General features: G+C 34.8%; 2 protein-coding genes across 2 annotated transcripts; both read right to left on the reverse strand.

Annotated features, from left to right (window-relative positions):
* Positions 1 to 218: 218 nt before the first annotated feature.
* On the reverse strand, positions 219 to 3,433 carry LOC129248446 (adult cuticle protein 1-like). Its single transcript, XM_054887996.1, has 2 exons — positions 3,324 to 3,433; positions 219 to 1,051 (listed from the first exon to the last, which is right to left on the reverse strand). The coding sequence occupies exons 1-2, from the start codon at positions 3,327 to 3,329 to the stop codon at positions 686 to 688; spliced, it is 372 nt and encodes a 123-aa protein (XP_054743971.1). The 5' UTR covers positions 3,330 to 3,433; the 3' UTR covers positions 219 to 685.
* Positions 3,434 to 5,962: 2,529 nt separating this feature from the next.
* LOC129248465 (adult cuticle protein 1-like) lies at positions 5,963 to 9,178 on the reverse strand. Its single transcript, XM_054888019.1, has 2 exons — positions 9,069 to 9,178; positions 5,963 to 6,795 (listed from the first exon to the last, which is right to left on the reverse strand). Exons 1-2 carry the CDS (start codon positions 9,072 to 9,074, stop codon positions 6,430 to 6,432), a joined length of 372 nt encoding a protein of 123 aa, XP_054743994.1. The 5' UTR covers positions 9,075 to 9,178; the 3' UTR covers positions 5,963 to 6,429.
* Positions 9,179 to 22,460: the final 13,282 nt, after the last annotated feature.

Genomic DNA, 22,460 nt, shown 5'->3' on the forward strand with positions numbered 1-22,460 from the left:
TTACAAAAATGAGATACTAACTTTTTCCTTGGTTTATGTGCAGAATATCCATAAATGTATGAACAATTTCGGTCACACAGATGTACTTATTTTATCATCATCATATTCATTTCCTTTATCTCCCAACACTGTGAAAATCGTAGTCTTCTAACAATTTTACCAACAATTTATCGCTAAAAATAAAATATATACATATATTTTTTTAAATACAAATGCCCTTTGGTTAGTTTTTAAGTCGCAATCGATTTATTCATTTACAACTTTACTTTTTCACAAGCATATGCAGAAGAAATATTCATTTTACAAAAGTAAGCTTCGATGGAAAAAGGATATAGGGAAAGTAATGAATGAGGAAGGGACTATACAAAATAGATTATGGTGCTTTGATGATAATATGAGACACGAATGTAGCGTTGTTGTATTGTTGCGTTTGCGTTTGCTGTTGTGATGAATGTATGGAATTTGACCTACATGATTTTGTTGCTCGTGTTACTTTTTTTTTATTTGTGTGCATTTTCGTTGACATTGTCGGCAGTTGTGTGTTTAAACTTCACTTCTGTGCTCAGCTATTTCTCATTCAAGTCAGTAAAGCATAAGCCGTGTCACCACTATGCAACTTAGTTGTAGTTGTAAGGTGGTAGTAGGGAAATGGAGGGTAGACAGTCGAACTAGCAGCGGAATGAATTTACAAAGTGCCAGGTGCTGGAGCAACATTCAAATTGGCCACTGAGGAAATGTGTCCGGGCAACGGGGCAGAGTGCACGGCGCCACGAGTTTGAGCCACATAAGCGCCACCGGGTACAGCAGCGCCATGCGCGACCACTACTGCAGGTGCGTGAGGAGCATGTGCAGCAATGATTGGTGGTGAGGCGGCAGCGATCACGGCTGCGGGGGCGTGGGCGGACAAAGCAATGGGAAGGGCCAATGGTCCAGAGACGGCTGTGTAGGAGAGCCCGTGTCCGGCGATTTGTGTAATGCCAGGCAACAAGGGCAGGATCGACGATTGGACACCCATGGCGAGAGCCAAAGTGAAGACTGCGGCGATGACAAACTGTTGAGTAAGAGAAAAAAGAAAGCGAGAGGAGAAATTATTAATTATTACATAGTTATAAGATCGGTTAGAAAAAATTGATAAATTTGACTTTTGAATTTTGTTTATAAGAATACTAAGGCAAATGCGAGTTTAATCATTTGTATGCAAGTTTTTTGTCATTACTTAATATTTACAGTGAAACTAATATAATTTCCATAGCTTTTTTTTTTACTTTCATAAATAGGGTTAAAAAAATTTATGTAAAATTGGTTTTTGTCTATAAATATTTAAAGTAAATAATTTGCCTAGTTTATTTTTTTTGTCATTTATACTATTTATTACGAAACAGCGAACTTTGTTGGGTTTCTAGTAATACATTTTTTTTATTAAGTAGGCTTTAGTTGGGGTTTAAAAATATTAAAAAAAGTGTTATAAAAATATAAATGAAATATATTTTATTTTTTTTAAACTACGATTTGTATGCAAAATTTAAAGTATATTAAATAGTTGGTTTAGTTTATTTTTTTCATCATTTTACAATTACATTTATTAGGACATACCAAAACTTATTTGGAATTCTAAAAATAGTTTTATACAAAATATTTCTTTTGAAATTTAATTTTATGTGTTAATATTTAATCAAATTAAAAAATGTTTAGTCTAATTTTAGTTAAAATTTCAAAATTAAATTTTCACAAAATTATAAAAACAAGTACTTCAAAAGAAATTTCTTCATAATACTCTTTTTTGCCCTTGTTCACTCCACTCGGGAGCATAGGGCCTCGACAAGACTTAGTCTTGCGTTGGTTTCGTTAATCTATTTTGCGTTCTGACGTTAGGTGATTAGCCTGCCGTCTTAATATGTTATGTGTAAACATTTAAACAAAATATTTTTAAAGCCAAGTATTTTGTGACTTTTCCATTTATTATAAAAAAGTAAGTTTTAGTTGAGATTTCAAAATTAGATTTTCATAAAAAGTATCTTAGAGCAATTCATTTCAAAAAAATGTTTTCTCTTCCGTTCGTATTTGAACAAAATAGTTTTTTTATCTCAACTATTTGTAATTTTACCATTTGGAACGTAACAATAAATTTTAGTTTAGATTTGAAAATTAAATTTTCAATAAAAAAATATTGTTTGTTTAGTTATAGCTTAAGGTGCTGGTCTAGAAATTTCAAAAAATCATTTTTTTTTGTTTTTCCGATATTTCAAAAGCATAGTACCTTAAAAATATGCTGTGAAATTTTCACGTGGAAATCCCCAATATTATAGCTTCTACAGCCAAAACTCATTTAAGTCGAAGCGACTTTTTTGGGCCTGGTGTTATCAAAAAAAAAAAAAAAAATATTCAACCGAGTTGTCTGAAATATTAATATGTTGTTGTATTTCGTTTTTTATTTATTAAAAAACTAAAAAAATCGATTTTTAGAGTGTCAAATTCAAAACCGCGCCATTTTGTCTATTTTTTTTCTAGTACAGGTTATATTGTAGCTACAGTCATACTTATTAATAATTTGTTTGGTTATTGTGTTTCAGATAAATAGAAGAGCCAAAGGGGACAACACCGTCCAGGTCCAATTTTTCGGGAGGGTCAACTGCAGCGCCTTTTTTTTTTCTTTTTTGAATCTAAAAGAAGTTAGTTAAAAAGCCTAAAAAATTGAAATACCGTTTTTTACTTTTTTTTGGAAAAGGTTTTTTTGAAAATACCCTCAATTTTCGAGTTCTAGACCACCGGGACCCCTTAAACTGAAGGGATGCAGATCTGGGTAAGTACTACTAGCACTCAATTTTTGTTTACGATGTAACAGCTATTGTAGTTTTACTAATTTATTATTATTATTATATGATAATTTATTATTTTTTCTTATTGTTATTACAAAACCTGTTTGGTCACTATTTTATACAATATTTATTTACAGATTCATTATTTAATATTTTTTCTAAATTAAATTTTAGTCTGTTAAGGATGCTGTCGATTTAGGTGTAAGTTAAATTATTTTTTTTATAATTTCAGCTTCTTTTAATTTTTAAAATTTTTTCCTTCAGCTTACATGTGCTACATTTATATATTTTCATTACAAATTAAAGTTATATTGCTTGCTATAATTTTTGTTTAATTAAGTTTTTTATTTTATGTTTTTGGTTTTCATGAAAGCACTCTCAGAATATTTTTTTTCACGTCTGTCAACCATTTGAATATTTTTCTTTTAATTGATTCACTTTGCCTTAGCATAAATATGAAAATGCCTTTAATGCAGGATATTTCAATTTCAGCCTTTTTACACTTACTTTCATTTTGTTGCTGCTAATTTTTAAATTTGACTAATTTAATGCTGTGTTTAAGCAAATTGCTTGTACTTGACCGTTTGGACTAATTTTCCGTTCTGATTTAAACACTGCAATCGCACCGATTTTTATACAAAAAAATATCCATACAATGTATTAGAAACTAAATCAGAACTTTGATGAAGGTGGTGAGAGTGGACACAAAGTCGACACCTTTGAATAACAACAATAAATTTCTTGAGCACGCAAATAACTCAAAATATGCATACGACAAAAGGCGGCTATTATTGCTTTTTAATAAGTATTAGTTGAAAAACACTAACCCATAAGAATGTAAAGCAGCTCTCAATATTGGTACGATAAGTGACCAGTAGAATATTGGAGCAATAAATAGAAAAGGTTTTCATATAAAATAATGTCGAATATGTGTTGAGCCTCATCCAGTGACGGCCGACTTCGTAATATAACTCACTTTTAAAACTGAGCCGGAAACTCTTTTCATTTATTTAACGAGTGTGGTCCCTTTTTCGAGATATGTATCAAAAATCCATATTCTGTAGCCTCTTCCTGTAATTATTCTCGACTCCGATTGAAATAGTCGATTTGAAGTCGCTATGACGTCACTCTCAGTTTTAGTGATTCTGTAAAAAAATTAGTCGAAATATTGTTGTGGATGGGACAATGGTGGAAGTCAATTGACTTGCTCCATAACACTTCGGTGCGTATATTCGATTTAAAGGGTTTCTGCCTCGAAATGGAAAATTTTTTCCATATTTGGGTTGAAGATCAACCCGAAGCCATTCAAAAACAGCCATTACATCCATTGAAAACGATTTTTGACTAATTTTTTGTGATTTACCATTTATGGAGTCTGCAGGCTTAAGTTGGGATTTTAAAATAAAAATTTTATAAAAGGTGGTAATAAAAAAAGTGTATATAAAATTAATCTTTAATTAATACTTGTCTGTAAATAGTTAAAACAAATAATTTAAACTAAGCTAATTATTTGTTCTAACTATTTTTTGCCATCTAACTATATATTACGGCACACCAAACCTACTTAGAATTCTAAAAAGTATTATAAAAAATGATTTCATATAAAATAATTTTTTTTATTTGTTTTTATTCGTCAATATTTAAACATTGAAAATAACCATTTGGTTCGTCCTATGGCCTAGAGGAATCATCGGCCTATATTTCTTCAAAGACGAGGCTAGCGCCAATGTAGGCGAACACTATCGTGCCGCGATAAACGACTTTTGGTGCTGGTTGAAACATGTGATCTTCACAACATTTGATTCCATTAAAGTGGCAGACGGCGTTACTTGCCATACAGCTCGTGAAACAAAGGTTTTACTGCGTCGCCGTTTCGGTGAGTACTTTATCTATGTAAAGTCTAAATGATTTGTGGGTAAACCAGCATTGGAAGACAACATTACTAAAGTTATTCACTAAATACGGACCAAAATCCTCCATCGTCAGCGCCAGTCATTCAAAATTGGTGTTTACAGATGACCGAACTATGCCTCAGTTGCGGCCAACATTTCAGAAAGATTATCTTGCAAAAGTAAATGTCATGAATGTTTCTGCACAAAAATAATGAAGATTGCCCAATCAATTTTAATTTTCGTTGTTTTATTTCAATTTAAAATTCAATACCTCAAAATTGATTACCCCATACAACGGTTACTTTTTATACGTTGCACCCGATAACTTTAAAAACACTAAAATAATAAAGAAATTCGTTTTATTTTTTTATTCTCTTTCGAAATCAGTAGACTTCTGCCTTCGTTTGAATCAATTTTCAAAGCACTTTTGCCACTCAGAAGTGTTTCTTCAGCCATTTAAGAACGTTGAGCTCGCTTTTCATGTTTGATGTTCGGAAACAAAACGAAATCATTAGGTGACAAATCAGGACTGTAAAGCAGTTGAATCATTCATTCGATTTTTTGAGTACCCAAAAACTCTTTCGTATGAGCCGATACGTGAAAAGGATGATTCGCAACTCCGGCGTTAGTTTTTGAATTCTCTGAAAATTTCTGACAAACAAATGGTTGTGTACCTCTCAGTATTGACTATTTTAAGTATATCTAATGTTATAATTGCGATATGAGCAGATGTTTTAAAGAAAAGCATTCTACGATTCAACTTTTTCCTTTGAGATGTTTTTACCGCGAATAATTTTGGTTGGATTAAGCTTGCCATGGAAAACCCATACTGTCGATTGCTAGTTTAGTCATCTGTTACAATGTCATAGACGTGCTTTGATCCACCGGGGCTTAATTCGTTGCTTTATGCACCTAATTTAAAACGTTTAACTCTCCCCATCTCTCTCACTGTTCCACATTTTGTCAATTAAAGTGTACAGGAACAATTTTTTCTCGACCAATCGATGTCATTATAATGGACAATTTTGTCGATTTCTTACAAAAATGAGATACTAACTTTTTCCTTGGTTTATGTGCAGAATATCCATAAATGTATGAACAATTTCGGTCACACAGATGTACTTATTTTATCATCATCATATTCATTTCCTTTATCTCCCAACACTGTGAAAATCGTAGTCTTCTAACAATTTTACCAACAATTTATCGCTAAAAATAAAATATATACATATATTTTTTTAAATACAAATGCCCTTTGGTTAGTTTTTAAGTCGCAATCGATTTATTCATTTACAACTTTACTTTTTCACAAGCATATGCAGAAGAAATATTCATTTTACAAAAGTAAGCTTCGATGGAAAAAGGATATAGGGAAAGTAATGAATGAGGAAGGGACTATACAAAATAGATTATGGTGCTTTGATGATAATATGAGACACGAATGTAGCGTTGTTGTATTGTTGCGTTTGCGTTTGCTGTTGTGATGAATGTATGGAATTTGACCTACATGATTTTGTTGCTCGTGTTACTTTTTTTTTATTTGTGTGCATTTTCGTTGACATTGTCGGCAGTTGTGTGTTTAAACTTCACTTCTGTGCTCAGCTATTTCTCATTCAAGTCAGTAAAGCATAAGCCGTGTCACCACTATGCAACTTAGTTGTAGTTGTAAGGTGGTAGTAGGGAAATGGAGGGTAGACAGTCGAACTAGCAGCGGAATGAATTTACAAAGTGCCAGGTGCTGGAGCAACATTCAAATTGGCCACTGAGGAAATGTGTCCGGGCAACGGGGCAGAGTGCACGGCGCCACGAGTTTGAGCCACATAAGCGCCACCGGGTACAGCAGCGCCATGCGCGACCACTACTGCAGGTGCGTGAGGAGCATGTGCAGCAATGATTGGTGGTGAGGCGGCAGCGATCACGGCTGCGGGGGCGTGGGCGGACAAAGCAATGGGAAGGGCCAATGGTCCAGAGACGGCTGTGTAGGAGAGCCCGTGTCCGGCGATTTGTGTAATGCCAGGCAACAAGGGCAGGATCGACGATTGGACACCCATGGCGAGAGCCAAAGTGAAGACTGCGGCGATGACAAACTGTTGAGTAAGAGAAAAAAGAAAGCGAGAGGAGAAATTATTAATTATTACATAGTTATAAGATCGGTTAGAAAAAATTGATAAATTTGACTTTTGAATTTTGTTTATAAGAATACTAAGGCAAATGCGAGTTTAATCATTTGTATGCAAGTTTTTTGTCATTACTTAATATTTACAGTGAAACTAATATAATTTCCATAGCTTTTTTTTTTACTTTCATAAATAGGGTTAAAAAAATTTATGTAAAATTGGTTTTTGTCTATAAATATTTAAAGTAAATAATTTGCCTAGTTTATTTTTTTTGTCATTTATACTATTTATTACGAAACAGCGAACTTTGTTGGGTTTCTAGTAATACATTTTTTTTATTAAGTAGGCTTTAGTTGGGGTTTAAAAATATTAAAAAAAGTGTTATAAAAATATAAATGAAATATATTTTATTTTTTTTAAACTACGATTTGTATGCAAAATTTAAAGTATATTAAATAGTTGGTTTAGTTTATTTTTTTCATCATTTTACAATTACATTTATTAGGACATACCAAAACTTATTTGGAATTCTAAAAATAGTTTTATACAAAATATTTCTTTTGAAATTTAATTTTATGTGTTAATATTTAATCAAATTAAAAAATGTTTAGTCTAATTTTAGTTAAAATTTCAAAATTAAATTTTCACAAAATTATAAAAACAAGTACTTCAAAAGAAATTTCTTCATAATACTCTTTTTTGCCCTTGTTCACTCCACTCGGGAGCATAGGGCCTCGACAAGACTTAGTCTTGCGTTGGTTTCGTTAATCTATTTTGCGTTCTGACGTTAGGTGATTAGCCTGCCGTCTTAATATGTTATGTGTAAACATTTAAACAAAATATTTTTAAAGCCAAGTATTTTGTGACTTTTCCATTTATTATAAAAAAGTAAGTTTTAGTTGAGATTTCAAAATTAGATTTTCATAAAAAGTATCTTAGAGCAATTCATTTCAAAAAAATGTTTTCTCTTCCGTTCGTATTTGAACAAAATAGTTTTTTTATCTCAACTATTTGTAATTTTACCATTTGGAACGTAACAATAAATTTTAGTTTAGATTTGAAAATTAAATTTTCAATAAAAAAATATTGTTTGTTTAGTTATAGCTTAAGGTGCTGGTCTAGAAATTTCAAAAAATCATTTTTTTTTGTTTTTCCGATATTTCAAAAGCATAGTACCTTAAAAATATGCTGTGAAATTTTCACGTGGAAATCCCCAATATTATAGCTTCTACAGCCAAAACTCATTTAAGTCGAAGCGACTTTTTTGGGCCTGGTGTTATCAAAAAAAAAAAAAAAATATTCAACCGAGTTGTCTGAAATATTAATATGTTGTTGTATTTCGTTTTTTATTTATTAAAAAACTAAAAAAAATCGATTTTTAGAGTGTCAAATTCAAAACCGCGCCATTTTGTCTATTTTTTTTTCTAGTACAGGTTATATTGTAGCTACAGTCATACTTATTAATAATTTGTTTGGTTATTGTGTTTCAGATAAATAGAAGAGCCAAAGGGGACAACACCGTCCAGGTCCAATTTTTCGGGAGGGTCAACTGCAGCGCCTTTTTTTTTTCTTTTTTGAATCTAAAAGAAGTTAGTTAAAAAGCCTAAAAAATTGAAATACCGTTTTTTACTTTTTTTTGGAAAAGGTTTTTTTGAAAATACCCTCAATTTTCGAGTTCTAGACCACCGGGACCCCTTAAACTGAAGGGATGCAGATCTGGGTAAGTACTACTAGCACTCAATTTTTGTTTACGATGTAACAGCTATTGTAGTTTTACTAATTTATTATTATTATTATATGATAATTTATTATTTTTTCTTATTGTTATTACAAAACCTGTTTGGTCACTATTTTATACAATATTTATTTACAGATTCATTATTTAATATTTTTTCTAAATTAAATTTTAGTCTGTTAAGGATGCTGTCGATTTAGGTGTAAGTTAAATTATTTTTTTTATAATTTCAGCTTCTTTTAATTTTTAAAATTTTTTCCTTCAGCTTACATGTGCTACATTTATATATTTTCATTACAAATTAAAGTTATATTGCTTGCTATAATTTTTGTTTAATTAAGTTTTTTATTTTATGTTTTTGGTTTTCATGAAAGCACTCTCAGAATATTTTTTTTCACGTCTGTCAACCATTTGAATATTTTTCTTTTAATTGATTCACTTTGCCTTAGCATAAATATGAAAATGCCTTTAATGCAGGATATTTCAATTTCAGCCTTTTTACACTTACTTTCATTTTGTTGCTGCTAATTTTTAAATTTGACTAATTTAATGCTGTGTTTAAGCAAATTGCTTGTACTTGACCGTTTGGACTAATTTTCCGTTCTGATTTAAACACTGCAATCGCACCGATTTTTATACAAAAAAATATCCATACAATGTATTAGAAACTAAATCAGAACTTTGATGAAGGTGGTGAGAGTGGACACAAAGTCGACACCTTTGAATAACAACAATAAATTTCTTGAGCACGCAAATAACTCAAAATATGCATACGACAAAAGGCGGCTATTATTGCTTTTTAATAAGTATTAGTTGAAAAACACTAACCCATAAGAATGTAAAGCAGCTCTCAATATTGGTACGATAAGTGACCAGTAGAATATTGGAGCAATAAATAGAAAAGGTTGAAAAAGTAGTTCATGAAGTGTATGACGTGCGCCTGCGCAACAGCACCACAGAATATCCCCCCGCACGGCAGCAATGCTCAGCTAGAGCGAACACCGCACATAGTCTAGATGTAAAAAAATTAAACAAAAGGTTCTTACATATTGTTCGCATGGTTGACTTTGTCAACGCCTCTCTTTTGCATATTTGCTAACAAGTGTCGCCTTATGTGTGGCCATAAGAGCAATAACAATAAAAGTAGCAATGGTTTCTTAGTCTCCTAACCATTATGTAAAAGTAATAAAATAATATAATAATAAATAAGAAAGGTAAATAAAGTCTTCCGCCATCGCTCAATGAAACTCGCTGCTGGCCTTATCTAAAGCGTTCGTATGCGATTGTATGTGTAGCAAAGGTACGGTATCCCAGCAGTGAAATTGCGATTGCATGCACTTAGATAAACTACTTCCTAAATTCAATCAATATTAGAAATCAAATACTTAACAATTTTTGTTTTGATTGGCGGTAAATTCATGATGAACCCTAATTTTTTATGAATAACATTTAGATAAAAACCTTTTAGTACAAATTTCTAGGTCTATCATCATGACGTAGGTTGCTAAGGCGAATCTATACATGGCAATAGTGACTCTAGCAGTACAACAATTTGGTGGTTTATTGTAAAATTTCCGCGGATGGAAGAAGAGGAAAAGATAATACAGAAACTCTCACTTTAGTAATCAGACACCAAGCACTTGATGAAAAAACACCGCCTTGCCTAGATTCATCTTGCAGGCTGCGTTAGCTTTTGCCAAGGAGTAATCAAGCCTTTAATTTCCTGCATAAGATTTCGAAGTATTTTTGTTCAAAGCTTTCGTACATAAATGCTTCCGAAAAATCTACCGGATTTTCTGGCGAGTTACCATCACAAGCCGCGATCAAGGCTCTGACGATGTTATGGTGCAAATCCAAACTAGTAAATTCCTGTAAGGAAGCGATCAAATATCTTGGGTGTGCAGGTAACATTTATCTGATCTGTGTTCTAGAACATTGGAACATAGAGGGAGATGAAATTGCAAATGAGCTTGACAGGAAGGGGACTGAAGTGGTACCAGAGACCTCCGATGCGGGCATCGGCATCCCTCTGGTTGTTGTTAAAGGGGAACTGCACAAATTATTTCTCAAAAAAGCGCAGAAGAGATGGAGCTCCATTTCTTCAAGTGCTATTTCGAAAATCCTGTGGCCCCAATCCAATATACGGAGGACTTAGAAAGTACTGGGAACTCTACGGCATTAAACTTCCAAACTCGTAGCTGTGTTTACCGGCCATTGGATGATCGGTACACACGCAGAAAAGCTAAGTTTACCATTTAACCCCCATTGCATAGAAGAATACTGTTGAGCACATTCTCTGTTTAGCAGCTAGATGATTAGGCCATTGAGTGCTCTTTTCTTCGACAGCCTGGGGCAGTGCGCCAACCTAAATCCCATCAATCTTCTCCATTATATCAACAGCTCTAGCTGGCTGTAGATGTCTGCCTGTTGGAAGTTCAGAATGGTACTTCACCTATTTCCCTACCTACCTCAAAAGGAGAAAATGCAACTGGATTGACCTCACGTCATTGGCAACAGCGACATAGCAAAAATGGATTTGAAATGGAATCCACAAGTGAAAAGAAGTCGTAGTCGCCCAACGATGATGTGAGTGAGGACGAGTATTCGGTTCGTGGAATCAAATTATCACTTTATTGTTTTTCGAAATATTCTCCATGAAGATCTATACACTTTTGCATTCATTTGAACCAATTGTCGAAGCACTTTTGCCACTCTGAATGAGGTACCTCGAAAACATGCATTCTGAATGCCGCAACCGCTTCTTCAGGTGTCGAAAAACGTTGACCTCTCAGTTTGTTTTTTACGTACGGGAATAAAAAGAAGTCATTCGGTGCCAAGTCAGGACTATACGGCAGATGACCCATTAATTCGATGTTTTGGGTGCTCAAAAATGCAGTTGTTTGAGCCGATGTGTGAGAGCTCGCATTATCCTGGTGAAGAGTGATCCGTCTTTGGCGAATGGTTTTCCTATTTTCTTGGAAGACAACTGGCAAACAAATGGTTGTGTACCACTCAGAATTTACTGTTCTGCGTTGTTCTAGTGGTACGGTTGCGACATGTCCAGTTTTTCCGAAAAAACAGGCGACCATTTGCTTGGAAGTGCTTCGTGCGCGAACAACTTTTTTTTGGATTTGGCTCATCTTGAAACACCCATACAGTCGACTGCTGTTTACTTTCGGGCTCATACGCGTAAATCTATGATTCATCACCTGTCACGATGTCATAGACGTGTTTCAAAGCCCTGCGATCGTATTTTTTGAGCATTTCCTTCGACCAATCGACACGAGCCTTTTTTTGAGCGATTGACAAATTGTGTGGGATCCAACGCGAACAAATTTTTTTGACAGTCAAATGTTTATGCAATATTGAATGTATGCTGGTCCCACTAATGCCTAAGATTGTCTCAATCTCACGATAGGTCACATGACGATCTTGCAATATCAGTTCGCGCACAGCATCAATGGTTTTCGGAACAACAACTGATTTTGGACGACCTTCACGAAATTCGTCTTGGAGTGAACTATGACCACGATTGAATTCACCATACCATCGATAAACACTGGTCCTTGATGGGGCTTCATCGCCAAAAAATGAATTAAGTTCATCCGTGCAATGTTGCTGAGTTAATCCACGTCGAAAGTTGTAAAAAATAATCGCACGAAAATGTTCACGATTTAATTCCATTTTCGGACCGAGCTGAATCTTTTAAGTTACTGTAAACAACACAAATATCGCTGGTATTTCAAAACGTTCTGAGTACGTAAAAGCCAAAAAATGTCAAACTTTGCAATGCAGCTGTCAGTTGGCAGATTGCAACACCAGGGTTGCCAAATCCTGCCAAATAAAAGGCACCCCTCGTATGCGTGTTATAGAAACCGTTGGAAGCGACTAACTTCCGCCCAAGCTTCAATGAAGAACGGCGCATCTTCTAAATTGATGCATGCATTTTTGTATTCTTACTATTCGTATACTTTTAAGATGCTCGAACGAATAATGAAAACAATATAACGAAAGCAGTAGAAGCGTGCGGCTGAGCTTGTAAAAGAGTTGAAACGTTTTGAGAGTTGAAAAGTTTATTATGTAGAAAAGGTCTACCACGTAGAAAATGCTCCCTTTCTAATTGACTAATGTAAGCAATCAAAATACTTATGTTGAGAATTTTGAATGATAAGCAGCAGAAAAGGTCTACCACGTAGAAAATGCTCCCTTTCTAATTGACTAATGTAAGCAATCAAAATACTTATGTTGAGAATTTTGAATGATAAGCAGATATTAATAATGATATGTAAAACTAAGCAAAATAAAAAAAAAATGTAAAAATAACTTAGGAAACTTAAGGTGACTATTTTATGAATTTATTTTTAATACATGAAATTTGGTTTTTTACTTTCCTCTAAAGCAAAACTGTTCCCAAAAGCTGCACAAAAATTTCAAGAAATCAGAGAATAACTTACGGAGATGTTTGGCTTTAACGAAGGTAGTCTAGTTAAGTAAACTAAAACATGGGAAACCTTAAAGTAACTTTATGAATTTAGTTTTAAACATCGAAAACAAAAATACATTTATGCGTAATTTAAAGTAAAATTTCATTTCTTCCCGTTAAATTTTTTCGACTTTTACTTATTTTTGTATTTTTAGAATTAGCAAACTTTAAAATTTTGTCATTCATTATATCGGTGGATGCCAAGCTATTGGTAATAGAAAACAATACAAAATTTTCCTTAGCCTTGATTGTAGGCAATGAAATGCAAGTAGTATGGGTAAGAACTCAGTCCAACCCAGCTCCATCTCAAGTTTAATAAGGCAACTGGTTATGGCAAGGCACTGTGTTGATTAGAGGGCACCAAAAACCATGAGGTTGAAAGTCAATGCTCTAATCAAATCTATCTTTCTATCTATCTATGGGTAACCTGGAAAGAGTGCGCCCTTATTTCCTCAATGACTATGTTAATGAAAATAATGCAACAGAAGTTTTAACTCCCTACCGGCAATGTCACGCGCTGTTGAATTCAATGCATATTTGAATAGAAAATGAGTCGAGATCGTAATCAAATGCCATCACTTGTGGACGATTAGCAATAAATTCCAGTTGCTGCTGGGATGTAATAAAAATCCTACTATAAATATTTGTAGACCCTTAAAATGGACAATGAATCAAGACTGATTTCAAACTGGTGCAAAATAGATCCGGCACGAGTAGGTTTCGTCTTTAATCCCCATATATGAATTAGATTTTCTAACAGCGATCCGAATGTATTGTAAAAAGTTTCGGAATACAATAACTGGACCAGACCACAAGTACGGGGTAAGGCTTGACCTAACACCGGTCAATACGAGAGATATTAAAGTTAGGTAAACATATTATCCGCCAACTATAGTGTCATTCAGCCGGAAACCTATTTTATTTTCGAGGCTCTTGATGTCATAGTTTGTATAAAAATGTCTGCGAGGCTTCTAGATTATTATGGATCAGTTTGTAAAGTAAGAATGTTTTAAGGAAGCAAATAGAAGCGTTCAGATAGAATTCAGATTTCCTTAGCCATCTCCACTCAAAATAAAACAATTCGGTATATGAGAAGAACTGCATGGATAAACACATTTCTTATTCATTCGAAATATACCAGTACGGAGGCAGTGGGCTTCCCTGCTTGGTTACTGTAGGGTATGTATGTATGTAGTCAGTGCGGATGTAAAGCTGTGTTATACCTTCAAGTGCATGCATTGCTATTTTCCACATACACACATACATATGTATGTATATCCACTTGACCGAGCACTTGATTTAACTTTAACTGCGCTTGTGCGACAACTTTGCGGCGGTGAATGTTGTAAAGGCCTTTTTTGCGTATTCGTTGCTCACAACACCATGCCTAGCCCATTTGCAATTACAGTTCCGGTAACTCTGCGAACATATTAATTACTGTTCAATGTGTATATTTGTGTTTTACAAAAGTTTATACAATTTTTTGTATATTTTTTTCTTTTTTTGTTCAGTTACTTTAAATTATATGTCGCGCTAATTGATCGGTTCATTCAATTAAATTGGCGTAATTATTGTCGATGGAAAACTGTCGCAATGTGAGTTTTATGCCATAAAATAAAATTACATGCACTCCTACATAAAATATATTATTTTGCACATGAATGTTAATGTTGTTCATAATTTATAACTAAATGTTTTTTTCTTTGTTAAAATATATAATAATGGTAATAGGCAGCTGTGTCGTAGGGGACGGTTTAAGGCTGGGCTGACGCTTCGCTTTGATATTCAATACAAAGGCTGTAGGGGGATATAAAAAAATAGGATGCACAGAATAGTAACTATTTTATGCTACTTTTTAGTAGAATATAAATAGTAATTAGTATGTTTCGAAAGAACCTTTTTATTTATTAAAAGTCATTGCCGGTTAACTGTCGAAATTATTTTTTGGCTTCTCACACTGCGATATTGTGATTTTGTTAAATTGCAAATATTTTTGTGTATCTAGATTAGGGATGTTAATCCCGAGATTACGGGATCCCGAAAATTCTGGGACTTGTTGATTCCCATTCCGTGGTTATTGATTTCAATTTTTTTACCTCAGATGCTATTAGTCCAATTTTCATAAAACAAAAACCACCTTTTTGGGAGAAGAAAAGCTTTATTAGCAACATTCATCATCATCATCATTATTGGCTGGACAACCCTGGTCGGGTCTTCGCCTGCTGTAGCACATGCCTCGGTTTCGTGCCTGTGTCCTCCATGTCCAGCATCGCAATAAGCCTGCGTCTTCTTCTACACCCCCAATCCATCTAAGCGGCGGACGGCCCTTTTTCTCCGCCTGTGGCATTTACCGACAACTATTTGTTAAGGTGGGTAATCCGTGTTAGCCTGCAATATGTGACAGACTTATCTCAATCTGTTGATCATGATTGTGATTATCACAGATGGGTGCGCATATAGTTTTTCGAGTTCATGATTGTAGCGTTTCTGCCACTGGCCTTTATCACATATCGCGCCAAAAATTTTTCGCAGAAATCTCCTCTCAAAAATCAGCGGCTTTTGTTTATCCGCATCTCTGAGTGTTCACGTTTCACTACCGTATTTTCCGTCTAGGAGGCGACTCTTTAAGTGTTTACACAGCGAAAAATAGCAGCCGTTGGCCATAAGGATTCTGTGGCTGATTTCTGCAGAAATTTTGTTGTTATGATTAATGATTACTTCAAAGTATCTAAATTCCTTCACTGCTTCGAAACCCGCATTTTGTCTGAAGGAGATTAAATAGAAATTGATGAATAAGTAAATATTTTTTAGAAAATGAAAATTCTCCTCGTACAATGAACTATTTTTTCTTTATACATACAAAATTGACGAAAAAAATTAGAACGAAAAATATTTTAAACAGATAAATTAACTTAGTTATGTGGTCACAAGCACAAGCCGACGCAAAATTAATCATCCAATTTTGTATATGAATAAATTTTTTACCAAATAAAAAATTACATTTTATTGTACTAAACTATTGTTAAAACTGGATACTCAAAGGTTTTCTAAAGATTCCTAATTGTTCTAAATTTTACAGATGCGAAATTAGTTAAGGGGGTCTTCTACCGTCGCGCCTTAATCTCGGGCCTATTTTTGGGAATTAATTACAAAGCAACCACTTGAGATAATGAAATCAGATTTTTTTTATTTAATTTGCACAAGTTTGCGCTATTTAAAAATATATTTTTCAAATCGAATTCTTTGGCCCTGTGTCCTTGAACCGTCCTCGAGGTTGCCCTTGTAAAAATGTCCTAGGCGACTTTGTGGCACGCGATCGACCATTTTACTTATCTGAAATCAAAAAAAATTTTTTTTTTATCATAAAGTGTAGCGTTGGCTATGTTTTCCCAGTGGCGATTTTAAATATTTTGAAATTTGTAAAAAATGCGTGATTTTAAAAAAAAAGTTTGAAAATTTCCTCTTTTTTTTACACTTTAGAGGCCCGCAAAATTAAACTAATCAAAAATTGAAAAAAGTGGTCTGGGAAAACATAGCGAGATGTTCACTGAATAACTGGAAAAAAGATGGAATGAATTCGACAAATATTTATAGTAGATGTGTGACCAGAAAGTTGAAAAAAGTCAACTTTCGGGAAAAGGCGTTTAAAGATAAAGAAACGCTCGAAAATGCCACGCGCATGCATGTATTCTCCCCGAAATGCTCATGAAGGAACATGTTTTTCATAAAACCCTCTTTATAGCATACTCTTAACATTAGTAGCTTTTAAAAAATCTAAAAAAAAAAAAATCGATTTTTTCAAACCGTGACGGTAGAAGACCCCCTTAAATTGTTGCAAATTTTTGAGATATTTGAACCCACGATTTTTAATTTTTTTGATATACAATGAATTCTTTTTTATACAAAGTTATCGAAAAATAAATTAACATGAAAAATATTTCGAATATTGTAAAAAGATAAAGTGACTTAATTATGCAAGCACAAGTGGCAGCAGCATGAGTTCGATAAGGTACCCTCCTTCCACTCTTTGTCTGTCTGCTCCTTAATGCCCAATTTTATTGTATTCAAGCTACACTAGGCGCGAAACTGCAGCTGTTCAAATTTTATTAATTGCCCACTACTTCTTACGTCGGCTATTAAAATAATTCATTCCGACTAACTGAAAGCATTGCAACCTCAAAATTGGATTATCAATTGCAAAGCAGGCCATACCAAATACTTCAAGCAATCAATGGAATGTGTGGGCGTAGTTGGTCAGGGCGCAAGCAACTGGCGTAAATACATAAAATAATTTTAATTGTGGGGAAAACATGCGGAAAAAGTTGCTCAATTAATGAACACTGCCACTCACTCTACTTTACCTTAAACGCTGTAACTAAACGCAACTGAACTCAAGTAAAACAAATAAAATGATATTTGCCAATGTATAGAAAAGATAAGCGCCAACAATTGAGCCACTTACACATGGATATGTGCACATAAAATATATCTGAATACGTAATAATTTTGTCATCGACATGGACATAAAATCACTTCTGGTTTGACTTGCGCACATAAAATCAACAAATGCAAAAAAAAACTAAAGCAAACAAATGACAGTAAAGAAAAAATTAGAAAAAATTGTAACTAGATTGACAACATTTGCGAAAATATTTGGCTTTATGCGCGATTCCATTTCAATTTCAAAACCAATTTAAATTTGCTTTTTTTCAATCCAACACCTTCAATCACGAGGTGATGGCAGCGGCCATACGCTGATTGCGATAACAATTGCGGAATTTTTGTGTGTATGTATGCGTGTGAGTGTGTGCATGTGTGCTAATGTTTGTTTGCATTTACATGTTGCAAATGCAGCGCTGTTGTGCAGGTAAGTAGGTGGTGCAACACTTGCGTGGCAAAGAGTGGATTGCAATGACACAGAACCAAGGCAACGGCTTGCCGCATAATTGAACCATTTGTAAATACTAGCAAATACTTAGGTATATATTTAGATACATTATCTGTTTTGCGGCATGCAACGAGAAATGTGCACCATTGCTGATGGGCGTATATGTGTTAAATGTTATATTTATAGGGTGTTAGAAAAAGGATGTAAAATATTATATATATGAGGAGGTAATATTATGGAATGAGATCACTACTGATACAAGCGAAAAAACAAATATGGGAAGAATATGTGCGTAACTTAATCCATGACAACAGAACATTACACATTCATCACGCAATTATTTCTCTGGCTTTGCGATAACAATGGACGAAGTAAAAGATGGTATCAAGCGCTCAAAAGCCAATAAGGCCACTGGACCAGATGAAATGCCAATGGTTAATGGTTAATAGTAGTAAAGGGTTAAGGTATGGGCCTTTAGCACTGCGACCATATTGATCTATTGTGCACCCTATGATATCTATTGACTGTTAAGTATGCTTATGAATTGTACCAGCTCCTTCTGAGGGAGTGATTGAAGGTCTCCATCTATAAGCATGAACTTGTTTAAAAACTTTTTCCTTCCATGCGTCAACCCCGGACATTCGATGATGAGCTGTTCTATAGACTCCTCATCTTCGCAGCAAAATCTACAGGTGCATGTGTTAGTTATGCCTAATTTATGTAAGTGTTTGTTGCAGGTGAAGTGACCCGTGAGGGCGACTGTGAGAGTGCGAATGCTCTTTTTGTTTAACGTGAGGGCCATGTTAGCTCTTTTATCATTGAAACTTAAGAACTTTTTGGACTGTCTAAGACCCCGTACGTTGTTGCAATGCTGGTTTATTAGAGTTTTGGCCCAGTATTTTACTTTTTGTTTTAAGCTGTTTTTGTTAAGTCCAAACATGGGACTAGGTCCGATGAAATTTACATCTGCCTCTTTTTTGGCTTGAAAGTCTGCCTTTTCGTTGCTATTATATCCCTCATGTCCTGGTACCCAAATTAATGAGACATTGTTTTTGGATGCCAGGTTATTGAGTGCCTTGTGGCGTTCTAAGAGAGTTTTTGAGTTGTAGGTAAAGCTATCTAAAGCTTTTACAACTGATTGGCTGTCCGAGAGTATTCTAATCTTTACTCTCTGGTGGTTTCTACGTTGCATGATGTTTAATGCTTCCATTATTGCGTATAACTCCGCTGGGAAGATGGTGGCGCTTCAAAGACGGTGATTTTAATGTTGACAGCCGTCCGCGTGAAGGAAGGCCAAAAACCTTCGAACACGCTGAATTGGAGTCATTGCTCAAGGAGGGTCCGTGTCAAACGCAAGAAGAGCTTGCTTCAGTATTAGGAGTTACCCGCCAATCCATTTCCAAGCGATGGCATGCTTTGGGAAAGATTCAGAAACAGGGGACTTTGGTTTCTTATGAGATAAAAGAAAAGAATGCCATGGGGACTGCCCGGTCATGCTTCTACGTCGCCGCCTCGGCCAAATATTCATGCTGCGAAGGTTATGCTGTGTATTTGGTGGGACCAAGTTGGTCTCATTTATTATGAACTCTTAAAACCAAGCGAAACAATAACTGGGGATCGGTATCGGCTTCAATTGATGCGATTGAGCCGAGCACTGCGCGAAAAGCGGCCGCAATACGCGGAGAGTCACGGAATTGAAAAAGTGATTCTATAGCATGACAACGCTCGGCTTCACGTTACCAGATGTATACGCAATCAGCATTGACCTGTGAGAATGTTCGTGACCTTGCCACAGTGACCTGTAAGAATGCTCGCAAACATTATCCTCCAACCCCAGCGGGTACTTCGCCTGACCTAGCCCCATAATTTGGTGCCAGTTCCCGCCTCTTAGACTTAGCTCTTCACTTCTCAGCTTCTCTTAATTAATTATTAATAACAAGGCCGTAACCACTCTAGCCAATACATCCGCTACTTCACTCCCAGTTAAACTTCTGTGTCCTAGGACCCTTATAAGCCGGATGCGATTGTATATTTTAAATAAATTCAATTTCTCCATGCATTGAGGACTTAACCTTAACGTATGACAACGCCTTAAGTGCCACCTGTTTGTCTATGCACATAGTAGACAGATGACAAACATTTCAGCTTGGCAGATGTAAATATCCTTGAATTTTATAAGAGAATTATTTTGAAAAATGTGTGTTAAAAAAATAAATTTGATAGAATATACCGCAACTTCCTTCTTTTCTCTGTTTTATATTCAATTCATATTATATTCATTATTACATATTTTGTATTGTATGACAAAGTCAACATAGTCTTTTATATGTACATCAAGTAATATATATAAAAAAAATATATAAAAGAAAAACAAAAAAAAACAGAAACATAAACAAACGCCATAAACAGATGGCGCAAAATTAGTCATGAAATTAGATGAAAATCTTTATTTTGAATTTTACGCGGTTCATTGCTTGTCTATACTGCAGCTGTCTAGTTCATAAAATTAATGTAGGTCAACCGACGCGGTGATTATTTTTTGCCACCATTTATACAAAATACGTTACTTAAGATGTTCAAAGTGCCTTCGTTGCATTTCCAACGAAGTTCATTTGTTGACATTTTTGATTAATTCGTAGCTGCAGCTCTTCAAGGCTATTTCCAGGGCTCCCAAAGCCTAATTTTTTCAAATATCAAAAAAAAAAAAATAACTACAGGGTTTAAATCAAGCAATTTTGCAGGTTTAGCTCAATTTAAATATGCAGTAATATTAATGGAAAAACGAGCTGGCAGTACCTTTAACACAACCATACCTGAAATGCATGTGGGTTAGTTCTGCACTAGAAAAAATAACTAAAACAAACGAAAACGTCGAATTGAAACTATGTTTCGAATGGTGAATACAAAACTTAAGAAACACTTAAAACTCTTATTGATGGATAGTACGTCGGTTATAGCCTAGATGGCGGTATTAGTCGGTATTACCGACGCAGTTAATTCTGAATTGTTTTTGCGCGGATAAGTGAACAGCTTATTTGCTTATTGGATAGTTTTTCAGCAAAGAAGGGACCGCAGGCAACAGGGACCCTGTTACTAAGAAATAATTATTTATTTAAAAAAATCGTATCTTGTAATTTCCCGAACTGCGCCAAAATATCAAAACAATGAATCGAACGCGTTAGCGGAAACTAGCGCTGGATGCACGCTTTCTTATTTTTCTCTTTAAGTGCCTTTATTTTTCATTCACAATAGGCATAAGCTGTCATATTTAAGCAATCCTGCAATTGAAAATTCCCTAGTTGCCAATCCATTTTTTGAATAGTGCAGGACATTCACAAAGAATATGTTCGAATTTTCAGTGTCCATTTCACAAAATCGGCAGATGATAGTCAAATTTTGTTTAACTGATATATCAGCCTAGAAAGTAACCAATTAAAAGTCTTAAGTCTGATCCGCAGAGCGAAATATCTTTTCAGAAATTACACCGGAAAGAGGTGTTAGAAATTGTTTCATTTGTCGCTGACCGCTAGAATTTCGCCAGTATTGATCGAGTTTCTTCTCCTCTCACTTTTTGAGAAATTTGTGAAGTCCACAGAAAGGCTCAGGACCAGTTAGAGGCATGTTTGCCCCTTTTCTAGCTAGATAATCAGGCATTTCATTTCCCTCATGTCCGGAAATCCAACCTAATAATTCTGTTTTGAAGTTCCCTAATGTGTTAAGAGGGTGCAGGCAGTCATTTAGCATCTCTGAGGTGATTACAGTTGATATATATATAATTGGCGCGTACACCCTTTTTGGGTGTTAGCCGAGCTCCTCCTCCGATTTGTGGTGTGCGTCTTGATGTTGTTCCACAAATGGAGGGACCTACAGTTTCAAGCCGACTCCGAACGGCAGATATTTTTATGAGAAGCTTTTTCATGGCAGAAATACACTCGGAGGTTTGCCATTGCCTGCCGAGGGGCGACCGCTATTAGAAAAATGTTTTTCTTAATTTGGTGTTTCACCGAGATTCGAACCTACGTTCTCTCTGTGAATTCTGAATGGTAGTCAAGCACCAACCCATTCGGCTACGGCGGCCGCCGTCCCAGTTGATAGAGAAGCTTTAAAAGCCGCCTAACTATCTTAAAATCATGCCTTTTCTTCACTCAATTGCCGTCACCTCCCTTCTATAAGACTTTATTACTTCTTTTGATCTATTCTATTACCCCCTTAAATATAATATGTGATATCCTTTTTCGAACACCCTGTATATCGAGCGTTCGATAATGCAATAATTAGCATTTTAAATGCAAATCAAAAATATTTTATTTGGTAATGGATACTTGCATTACATCTATTGCTTTTATTTATTTATCTTCTTACTTGCTTTCGTATGTACTCGTGCGTGCGTCCGGTGCAAATTGTCGATGATCATAACTACTAACAGACATACATACACGCGCACGCAAACGCAATTGCATTGCAATCATTTATTAGTCAATTGTTTTAACGATATTCTAATGAAAATCAATTGCAACCAACAATTCCAT

Source organism: Anastrepha obliqua, chromosome 5, assembly GCF_027943255.1.
Source record: "Anastrepha obliqua isolate idAnaObli1 chromosome 5, idAnaObli1_1.0, whole genome shotgun sequence".
Lineage (NCBI taxonomy): Eukaryota > Metazoa > Arthropoda > Insecta > Diptera > Tephritidae > Anastrepha > Anastrepha obliqua.